The sequence below is a fragment of the Telmatherina bonti genome (genome assembly GCF_933228915.1).
Source record: "Telmatherina bonti genome assembly, chromosome: 23".
Lineage (NCBI taxonomy): Eukaryota > Metazoa > Chordata > Actinopteri > Atheriniformes > Telmatherinidae > Telmatherina > Telmatherina bonti.
In genome coordinates, this window is record NC_136632.1 from 13,925,799 (window position 1) to 13,937,608 (window position 11,810).

General features: G+C 39.5%; 1 protein-coding gene across 3 annotated transcripts in view; it reads left to right on the forward strand.

Moving 5' to 3' along the window:
- dock4b (dedicator of cytokinesis 4b) overlaps positions 1 to 9,560 on the forward strand; it is a gene marked incomplete at both ends in the record, with an annotated part of 117,991 nt that extends 108,431 nt beyond the window's left edge. For 2 of the 3 annotated variants that reach the window (XM_079263284.1, XM_079263283.1), the window contains 4 exons: positions 1,596 to 1,668; positions 4,128 to 4,244; positions 4,855 to 4,916; positions 9,105 to 9,560. In XM_079263284.1, coding sequence (XP_079119410.1) covers positions 1,596 to 1,668; positions 4,128 to 4,244; positions 4,855 to 4,916; positions 9,105 to 9,560 — 708 coding nt within the window. Of the gene's footprint in view, positions 1 to 1,595; positions 1,669 to 4,127; positions 4,245 to 4,851; positions 4,917 to 9,104 lie in introns of all 3 variants that reach the window. The other variant, XM_079263285.1, reaches the window with a different exon arrangement.
- Between the last annotated feature and the right edge of the window lie 2,250 nt (positions 9,561 to 11,810).

Genomic DNA, 11,810 nt, shown 5'->3' on the forward strand with positions numbered 1-11,810 from the left:
AATATTAATTAAAATTTTCTGTTCTTAAACCTTTCTAAATTTTTCTGCTTCACTTTTTAAGTCAGAGTTCTCGTCATTCATTTGTGCTATGTACCACTATGTACCACTATATATATATATATATATATATATATATATATATATATATATATGTGTGTATATATACACATACATACATACATACATGCATATATACATATACATATATAATATATTAAAGAAGTGTTGCCTTTACTATCAAAGATGTATTTAGACCTTTTGGTTGCAGCAGTGTTCTCATTTCATGATGGGATTGCAATTTTTGTGCAGTGTCCTAAAAAGAATAAGCTCTTTAAAATAAATTAAAAAAAAAAAAAAAAAAAAGGGGGCCACAAGACTGTACAGACACAAAAAACAGAAGGTGAGAGATTTGCTACAAAGCACATAGAGGATTTCAACAGGAGACATCAAGTCACTGAGCTTGAAATCCTGTTTCATGCGCCACTAACAGCGGGCAAAAGCTAAGGATTACACTGTTGAGAAAACTGATCTAATAAGCTACGGCTTAAGTCACCTTTTTCCTTTTTTTTTTTTTTCCTGGGTTCAGTGTTGGTTGAAACCACAATGGTCTATTTATTTATTTATTCTTATCTCTACGGAATACTCCTCTGACATTGTACTGCTACTCTGAAAAAAAAAAACCTTGGAAACATGTATCAGACATAAACACTGTTTCTTTTTAGTAGTAAAGAGAATATAGATGAATAACAGTCTGTTTCCTCTGCAGATAGCTGTGTTAGCTTTAGCTGAGCGCTACCGGTCATCAAAGAGCATAGCTGTGTGATCTTAGCTCTACAAAAGAAGAAGCTGGTCTATATGTGCCAAACACAGCAGCTGCCTTTAAGGTGCATACAAGGGGCAGAAAACAAGGTCACCTCTGCTGTGTTTAGTACATCTCAGTGGGTGACTTCTGCCTCGGAGAGGGAAAAAAAAAAGAACCTCCTGGACAAGGGCACACACTGTAAGGCCTTTTGTAGCTGTTTTTAAAAGCTGCTGATGTTACTGCTTTTCGCTCTGCCTTATCCGTCTATAAACATTCCTGTACAGCAGGCTGATGTTAATAACGAGAGGCGACAAGAACAGGCTGATATTACAATCCTTTTTGTTGCCAAAGGACAGCGTGTAACACAATCACACACTCCATCCACAAAGACAAGGCTGTGCGAACAGAGAGATAATATGTTTGCTTTACAGTGCCATTCATCTCTTGTAGTTGCTGCTTGTGACACAGTTGAGCTGTTTTTCATACTCTGTTGGGGCTGAACGTTACAAAGAAGGGGTCTAACAACAACAAAACACTATTATCTGTTGGTGGAATGTCGATTGTAAGGAACATTGATTGCTTTTATCATTCGCTGAAAGGATACAGTTCTCCAGATGATAACACTCAATCATCTGACTTTTTCCCTATTTGTGATTCACTTTGAATTTGGCTTTTTTTTTTTGTTGTTTTTACATCCATTTTCCATAAATATTTCGTGGCTTTCATTTTTCAAGTAAAAGTTTCCTCAAATTGTGTATTTGACAGTAATTTGCAGCATTTCTTCTTTACCCAGAGAGCTCCTGCTCATCAGATAGGTGACACCACTTTACCAAGAAGTGACCCCAACCTTTCAGCTCCAGATAAAGGTAATATCATCTTCAGCATGCACCTTTCACTTTTATTGAGGACTGTCCATTCATCAGAAATTTTAAAAATACGCTCTTTCGTTTAGGGAATACCCATCATTTTCAGAGTTCTGTGTCTGTTGAAGCATAAAAACTCCTCAACATATGTCCAAACATCACAATCCCCAAAGAGAAAAGATCACTTTATGCTACTGTGCACATGTATGCAAGGATGCTGCCAGCTTCTTTGGTTTTCATCCATGCTTACATCGCTGTCCATGGTACTGACATGCGGTGTGCGGCAGTTTGACCACATATTGACTAGAGGCACCTGCACACAGTTGCTGCAGGGAACACGGAAAATGAATACAAGCAGAAAAAACACACATGTTCTAGACTAGTTTTCTGTAATCCCCTCTTATAAAAAGGATAATACTCCCCCTGCCATACTGGTGGACCTTTATCATTTTATAGCCTTTCCTTTGACTTTTATGGATAAGGACAACATGGGTTTACAATCAGGAAGTGCATCTTCATCTATCCCGATCTCAGCCTTCAATCATTCTTAACTGAGTCAATGCTCATGCTCCACCTTTCCACTGAGTTTCTTGCATATTCTTAAACAGACAAACAACAGGCAGTGATCTCATCCTTTCACCTTGGCGGAGAGATAATTAGAGAGGCTTACAGAGTAGACACCTTATAATGAAGAGCAGCAAGTGGGATGTGATCACTTCCTTGTGACTCGCAGCCAAATACACAAACACCTTTCATGCGATTAAAGTGTGATCAGTGAAAAATGCAGCGAGAGATGCATACGGTAAACTAACACAATATGGTGGTATTTATGCCCATGACAATGCTAAAAGGTGCAAGAATTTACACCAAACCTTTTGTTATATGAGTGAAATCTTTTTTTTTTTAACCTCTAATTAGAAAGTCTTGTGGTGTTGTTACAATATAACACTTACTTTAAAACATTACACACAGACACACACACACACACACACCAAAAACTATTCAGTAGCTGAATCCAGAGGCTACCATGTGTCTATAAATAAAAACCTGCACAATCAACCCAGATGGCACTTTGTGGCTGATTACGATTTATTTTTATAAAAGTGTTTGCGCCTGAAGTAGCTGCTGGGCGAGAAGCAGCTACTTGACGGCTAAATATTTAACTGAATGAGAGCAATCTATCTCCAGACCATGCAAGCAAAGCCTTCAATTATAATAAATCTGAAAACTGTTTTCTAATTTTATTCTGAGGTTTTATTTATTTCAGTGATTTGATTTGTACTACACAAGGCATAAACAAATGTTAAAGCAACACTACATTCTTCTTCTACCTTAAAACTTCTTATTTCGATGGACATTTATCATGCCCGTGCTGGTTCCGTCATTACCCTGCAGCATGCTAGGCTGAAAAACCCACCATCCCAATTTAGTGTCCCAGTGTCACGTGACGGTTGCGTTTTACATTACAGCATAACATCACACACTAGCAACTGGAGATCAACACTCTAACCATTTTGAATGCACACAGTGGCTAAAAGCAAGCAGACATCCAAGATAACAGTATCAGAGGAAGCAAGGAAATTTAGGACAGACTGTAATAGAGGAAGCAATAAGACCAGAGTCAATATTGGAAGGACTTTTACAGATTGGAGAGAGCGCAGAGAAGAGACAGGATGCAAGACAAATGCCAAAAAAGGCCCTCATAAAGCAGGGCCAGGGTGCAAAAATCTGTTACAGTTCAGTAGTTCTGCTTTAACAGAGCTAAACACAACTTAATTCAGATAAAGTATCTACTTTTTACTTGATTAAAATGTGACAAATAAGATCAAAAGTCAAACTGCATGAAACTGGATATTTTCTGAGGATTAGGGCACGCATTAAGGCCGCATTCACTCACATGCCTAAATGTAGCCTTTTTAAGCTGTGATGTGAGCCACGGTGCCAACTCCTGCCAGGATTATCTCCCACATTTTCTTGCCTAAATGAACCAAAATAAGACTGTGACCCTCATAAGCCGACAACACCACACAGGATGCCACTGGAACTGATATTGCCATTGCTAGCGTAGCAGCTTCCACAGTCACCTAAAATGTCTTATCTTACTGTTCCTGTTTGGACTAAAGGAAAACACAAGTAATAAAAATGACAGAATGTATAAGAGCAGAGGGGGAAAGCAGCGCCTAAAACGAAGAGCTATTTTAAACCTGAGCTGCAGAAAGAGGAAGGCTTTAAACTGCTGAAGCTTTGCTTTAAAGATCTCCTTTTTCACTATTATCATACTACAAAAAATATCTTTATTTTTTATTAAAGGGATTGTTTTTGTTTTGTTAAACTTGACCAACAGTTTGTAAAAAAATCCATCACGTTATCATTCATTTTAAATGTGCACATTTCATTTGTGTTCTCATATTGTCCTGTGCAAACATGTTATGTGACTTGTGCTATTTCTTTGTACTGTCAAGTGAGACCCACTCCCAGTAGCTGGAGCCTTGACAGTGTCAAAGAGGGCGCACCATCCTTCTCTGACTCTGTTGGCAAATTGGTAGGCCCTCCTGTACCTCCTAGGCCACCATACTCAGGTAAACTGGCTGATTGCAGTAAATCTTCTGCTGAGGAATGGTACTAATTTTCCAGTCTGACCTTTTGACACCCGATGCTGCTGCCAACACTTACTGGACTCTTTTCCCTCTGTGACTTCTTGGCCTTTGGGCTCTTCTTATCATTCTTCTGCTGTATGGCGACTTCCTCTTCTTCCTTACTGACTGGCTTGTAATCTTCATACTTCTTCTGATGAAGTGTTATGTTCACACCCACTATGTCTCAACAAGTCTTCTCCACCATCAACTCAAATAGTTTTAGTTGTTATTTACAGATGCAATGTTTTCACATGTAACACACACTGCCCAGCAGCGTAATCAGCAGATGGGGGTGTTTTTGTCTTTTTTTTTTTTCCCCCATCATCACATCGTGCAGCTGTTGGACGTGAAAACAGCTTAAGGCACTCTGAAGGACCTGCAGAACATTAGTGCTTATTTGATTTGCTGATGCTTTAAGCAATTTGCCCTCTCTGCTCTGTGTGTTTATGTTTTTATGAGTCACGCTGTGTCATTTTGGTGAGTGGAAGAAAACAGTTTTTGTTTTTTTCTTAATTTGTCCTCTTTTCCTTTTCCTCTTTTTCTCTATCAGCAGGTTCCTCGGCTAAGAACATGAGGTCGCAATCGCCTGTTCCCATGTCCAGATCGCCGCAGAAGGTTGGTTCTATTTTTTTTTTTTTTTGCCTGTTCGAATGCTTCAAGTCTTTGAACTTTTTTAAAAAAAAATTTCACTTTGCTTTCTTTCTTCCCCTGACACAGAGGGGTGATAAGGCTTGTACTGTACTAACATCTCACTGGCCAGCTCTAGGGTCTTTATCCCACTCAGTGTCAAATAAAAGACTGAGGAATTTTGCATTACTGTTCAATGAAGCTGTTAACAGCTCCACCACCCCTGATTTAGTACTTTTTATGTCACAGCTGTCCCATAGAGGCCCCAAAATGGAACTGGCTGCAGGGCATTGGTCATATCAGCTAAATATATACCAAGCTGTGGGAGGATGACACCTGTTATCTGTAAATCTGCAAAAGCAGATGGATTTTTTTTTTTTTTTTTTTTTTAAAAAGCTTCACAGTTTGTATTTTGACAGCGAGTCAAACTTGACAAATACATTGCGTGCTTTGTGCTTTTAGTCCATTTAATCATATTGTGACGCAACCCCTGAATGCTCTTTTAGTGTTTCCTTTATCTGTGAACTGAGGTGTTGAAACAAGTGTTTAATATCTTTTGACCTCAAAGTGTTTTTCCCCATTTATACACAGATAAACAGCTTTTGCTTGCCTATTCTCCGAGCTCTGATTTATCGTTAATGAGCCTCGTATTAGTTAATACCAGTCAGCCGAAGCAGAAGAGGTCCAGGAAAGGTTAAATAAGCGCTGAGGTTGCTCTTAATGAGGGCAAAAATATCTGAGCTGAGCTCATCTTCTGCTGGCTACAAATTTTTTTTTTTTTTTTTTTACAAGCTTTTTGCAAACAACAGTGTTAAGCTCCCAGCTTTGCTGCAGGTGTGATATCCGCTCACGTGTGACACCCAGGAACATTGGCGTTTGCATGTGTATGTAGTCGGCTTGTAACACGGAAAGCGAGATAGCGAAGTGTGATTGTCAGCTTGGCACTCAGTGTGCTCTGTCAGTCAGATTCGAATGCGATGAAGTGTGTGCAAGTCGCCACATTTGTGTGTGTTTGTTGCTGTGGCGATGGACGAAGCCTAGAGCGACGCACCGAGCTGCCCATCACGGCACAGCCGGAGACGCGGCCTCTGCGGACTTCCAGCAGGGACCCATTATCTGGCACATGAACGCGCACACGCCAAATGCACACATAAGTCAGTGCAGCCTGGGGCCTATTACCACACCACAAACCCCAAGACAGCAGCAAACTTGCAGAAGAAATAAATAAAAAAAAAAAAAAGCAGTCTGGCTAAGCTGCACTTACTCATCTTTGCAGAAATGATACATAGTTGAAGCTTCTCTTTGGAGAAGCCAGTCAGGACTCTAAATTACTCATCAGCACCATATTAAACATATAGATCTTCATCATGTTCAGCCCAGACATGAAAAGGTTTCTCCACTTGTGCTTGTCAAATGATTACCTCTCTTTAGACATGCTCCATGTAGCATGAACGATCCAACCTAACTGATCAACCCCACACTCCACTAGATCCAATTAAGCTTCAGCAGATACAATGACAGCATTGGTGTAATTGCTCAGAAAAACATTTGGAAAAGTGATCAGACTTTTGTGAGGGAAGTACAGCATATTGTGTCTTTTCATCTCACTGTACAAGGCCCATTAAAGGGCTGGAAAAATCTGGCCCCTCTCGAGGTTTTTAACCAACTGTTTTCTTTTAAGGTATTTATTATTTCTATGTTGCTGCAACGACGCACACTCAGACAACAGAACGTGGAAAGCGTGCAAGATGGTGACATCTTTTGACGAGGGAGCTCGTGGTGCAAGACATTCCCAACTGTACTGTTAATTTTGTTAAAGCTCCACAAACTTTAGAAAAATACATATGTAAAGGGACTTTAAAAAAAAAAAAGTAGATGTAATCACGTAAAGAGTGTAATGGATGGAGAACAATTCGAACAATTAGGCAACAGTAAAGAAGAGAAGATAAAAGCTGGAATCACCGCAGAGATAAGAATGACTTAAGCTTTGGATTGTTTCTTCAGACTGTAGCAGCAAGTTCATGGAAAATGTTAGAAAAACAAGTAAAGACACGAAGGAAACAGTGTTTGTTGTGCTAACATGGTTTATTTTTGCATGCATTTTTTTTTTTTTTAGTTTTGTTTAGTTAGATATTGAATCTATTTTCTAAGGCAGCTAGACACTATTTGTGCCAGTCACTGTAAACATAACAGGATGATTACAATGTTTTGGTCTCTAATGAAAACTGGTTTCTGAGCTAAATTACGGCTACGAGTGGTTTTTTTTTTGGTTTTTTTTTTAATGTCGTCTATGTTTTTTGTTTGTTTATTTGTTTTCTTTTGTGAAAAAAAAAAACTTTTAAGCTAAACAATTTTGCCAAGAATGTGTCAAGAGTAATGGCACATTCATATCAGCCTTGTTGATACAAATCCTGGTCTGTTTGCCTGGATAGTCCGGTTTGTGGGAGGAATAATAATGCGCCAAACAAATTCTGATTTGAATCCAAAAACCGGCCACAGTCCCCCTACAAATGCAGTTTATGATTTGTTTTAAGCCGACCAAAAATAGGAAGCGGACTACGAAAAAAAAGTCACTTCCTGCATTTGGCATGGTATTGCCTTGTATGTAAATACATAGCGAGTACTAATCATTTGTTCATACTGCGCCCATTGTTGCAGTGTATTTCTGCAGTATACTTGCATAAGACAAAATAAAAAAATCAAAAACAGCTATGATTTCGTGCTTCATGTTTAGCTCACAAGTGGAGGAAAGTTCAATTCAATTCAATTCAACTTTATTTATATAGCCTCAAATCACGGCAATGCCATCTCAAGACGCTTTACAGACAGGAAAAAAAAACATAATGAAAGCCAATTTATAATAGCCTATAGAAGGAAACCAACAGATTGAGTTGGAGCCTCCAACTCAATCTCCCATCCTGAGCAAGCACACTGGTGACAGTGGGAAGGAAAAAACTCCCTTTTAACAGGAACGAAACAGCAGAACCCGGCTCAAGGACAGGCAGCCATCTGCCTCTGCTGTGTGGGGAAAAAGGACAGAAAGACAACAGACAACAGGAACTGCTACTCCCGGCCGAGGAGACCTGCTGAGACAGGGGACATACATGTTAATGATGCAACACTGTTATTGGGGGGGGGGGGGGGGGTAAAAGAGAGAGATAAAGAGAAAAAGAAAGAAGCTCAGTGTAACAGGAAATGTCCCTCAGCAGTCTAAACCTATAGCAGCATAACTAAGGGATGCTAACCATCCCTAGCTATAGGACTTATCAAAAAGATAAGTCTTCAGCCTAGTCTTAAAGGTGGGGAGGGTGTCTGCTTCCCTAACACTAACTGGGAGTTTATTCCATAAGAGAGGGGCCTGATAACCAAAGGCTCTGCCTGCTTTCTTCTTTGTCTTGTCCTCTTTTTTTTGCAAAAGACTAGTGCAGCGCCAGCTTTGGTGAAAATGGGGATATAATATTGTAATGATTTGGTTCGTTTGACCAAAGTACAGCATGAGCGCAATCTCAGTCTGCATGGATACACCCCCCTACAACTGAGTCTAGTGAACTTTCCTGATGTGAATGCACCCTAAAATCTATTTCCTTTTGTGGTTCCGCTCAAGTCCTCCATGCATGTCTTTTACTTTTTTTCTAAATGATTCTGGATTATTGCTCAACCGTGCCAAACTTCAGGACCGACAGCTACTACATTATTTGTCTGCGAAGCCACAGATAGCTTTTTTCGCACTTTTATTTAGTTTTTATTGCTGTTATCAGCTGAGAATTATCATTATAATACTGGCCCTGAAATGGAGCAGTCTAGAAATGAGACGAAAACTAGAAAAAGTGCTTGAGGTGCGCTGCTAAAGAGGGTTTTAATTCATGATTAATCTACCTATTGTTTATCCAGTTATTCAGGTAATTATGCAGCCATGCAATCAGAGGGAAAACAGCAAAAGGCAAGAGGCAGGGAGTGCTTTGTAAATCTCTGAGCTCCCGAGGCGATGTCTTCAATTGTGTTGTTTTTGATGAACGGCTCAAAAGAAGTTTTTCTCTCGATCGCTTCTCACAGAGCTGCAACAAGGCATGATGTTAAATCTATGGAGACTTTAATCTGGTTTGTAGAAGTAAATTCTCTGTAGATGTGAGGTTTGCATGAGGAGACCCATGATTTCCTGTCTTTTTCTCTTCATAGACCACAGTGCCACCTTTCACCCCTTCACCCACTGAGTGCCAGTCTGCCAGCCTGGTCTCCAACTCCCCGGTCCTGTCTGGCAGCTACAGCAGCGGCATCTCCTCCCTCAGCCGCTGCAGCGTGTCGGAAGCTTCAGGAACCGAGTTACCAGCTGGTGACCATCCACCCCACCCTCTGCCTGCGCCCACCATCTTGCCAAATTCTCTTCCCATCAGCACAGATGAGCCAATCCGCAGAGAAAACAAGACCCCGCCTCCCTACAGCGTGTATGAGAGGAACAACCCGCGCAGGCCTGTGCCGCTGCCCCACAGCCTCTCCATTCCCCCACAGACAGACCCTCCGGCCCTGCCGCCCAAGCCTCACCAGCTCCGCACAGGCAGCATGAAGCTGGATGGAACCGCTGATCCTCGGGTCCCCAGGCCGAGGCCTTTGCCCAGGAAGGTGTCCCAGCTATAGGCGCTGGTTAAGAGGGCTTGCAGGAGATGGAAGAAAACACACTGGCATATTTTGCACTTTTCTACATGGCACTCACATCTTTGTTTGTGATCTTCAGTTTGGCATTCCTGGCCTGTATACACTCCAATGACAAACACAGGCCTATAAATAAACAAGTCAGAAAAGAATAAAAAAAAAGAAAAAAAAACAACTTATAAACCTAAAAGACACACAAAGTTCCCTTTTGTATCTACTAGAGGGCATTACTTTGATGTTGACTGAGTCATTCTGCACCAACTCTAGTCCATATAATCGGTCAGTCATAACAAACGTTTACCAGAACACTCTAGGAAAAAAGCAAACAAACTGTTTTGATAGAAGTAATAATCGCAGATATATGTATATGGGTATATATGAGAATTGTTTTTGCCTTAAGTATTGGAAACAGAGTATTTTATCTGTGAGTCTTGCACGTTTTTTTTTTCTTTTTCTTTAAAATTTCAACAACTCAGTATATTTGTATACTGTATGGCTAAAAAAAAATAAAGGTGCTAGAGGCCTTGAGTATGCATTTTAGTGAAGTGTAGAAGACCGGGGTGTGTTCTCATAGTCATATCCTCATGCAGTGGTACAAAAACTTACACCAACATACGTGAAGATCCGAATAAAGCGATGCTTTGATTTCCTCATTTGTGCCTAACGTTGCTATGTCTAGTCCATTTCTACGATTAAAGATCAAGTAAATTACTTTTGGAACATTAAAAACCATTATGAAGGTGATTAAACTAACTAATCAAAAGTACAAATCAAATCCGTTCCCTGCTGATGGAAAATTCATCATTTCGGACCAAAAGTATTCATACATGCTTTTTGCATTGGCCATTGCTGCTTATGTGAACACACCCTCCTCTTGCATGACAACAGATTTTGTTGTGGGGGTTAGCATTTATTGTGCCAAAGGAAACTGAGCAACATACTTTTATTTGTCTGTTTTCTCTCTTTTTTTTTTTTTTTTTTTTTTTTTTTTTTAAATCTGAGACCTGGAATCAAAACATTTTTAGATGCTCATAGTTTTTAAAGACAGGATTTTAAATGTGACTTTTCACTCAAATATCCAAATTAATTTTACCTGTACTGATCAGTTGGGACTGCAGAAAAGCACAAATGCGATTCTTTTTTTTTTTTTTTTCTCCTCTTCATTATCACCAGTACTGTTATTGTGAACTCATTTGACAGGAGTAATTGGAGCTGACTTTCCCTGTCAGCAGTGACCTTACAAACATGACGACCGATATTCTGCCGGAGAAATACTTACAAACAAATCCTTGTCAAATATTTGAACAGTTGAGATTTGCTTTCAGTTTAATTAAAAAGATGGACGTGAGATGACTGCACCAGAAGTAGCTGCTCAGTTCAGCCACGCCGTTTTGCATCGCTGCAGTCAGATAGGTGTTCTGTGGCGGGCACATTTCACACTGTTTTTTTGTAAAATAGAGGAATTTTTAGCATAAAACATTCAGCATTTCAACTCAGCATTGTTTTTTCGGTGGGGAGGGAAGGGGAGGTGGGGGTAGTTTTAGTATTGTTTGTATGTTTAATTCTTTTTTTTTTTTTATTATTTGTTGTGAATTTTTGAAATTGAATCTTCACATTAATCAATACTTGAGAACCTGTAAATTATATGATGAGATCGATGTAAGTATGCCAAATATACAAATTTGTGTATTACAATTAATGTAAATATTGTGTTTTTAACAAAATTTAGCTATAACAATTCACAGCTTTGAATGTAATGTTGAAGCAGCAAATGATTATTATAAATGTCTAAACTTTTATTGTTTTTGTGAGTGTAGAAAAAAAAAAAACTAAAGTCATGCACAGTGACTATTAACGGATTTACAAGTTCAATAAACTGCCCTATTACGTACAGATGGAGTCATTGACAGACTTCTCTTGAGTTTGTCAGCCTATCAGTGTTGTCATGTCTTTTCTAGCATTCCTTTTCTTGGAGATGCCACTTTCACTGAGTACCCTTTCATACACCACATTGCTGCAATATTCTGATTTTAACCCAATTAAAGCTTTACATGGCAGCAGTTTATAGTTGGTTAAACTCAAATGATGGCATATTTGGAGTAAATCAATGGTTGATTTAAACCATGTGGAGTATTCTAATCTTGTGGACATATGTAAACCTCATCACACCGGAGTCTTGACGGCAATTTAACACTCACATTGCTTCTTTTGTCACCAGTAAAGATGTCTGCGGGT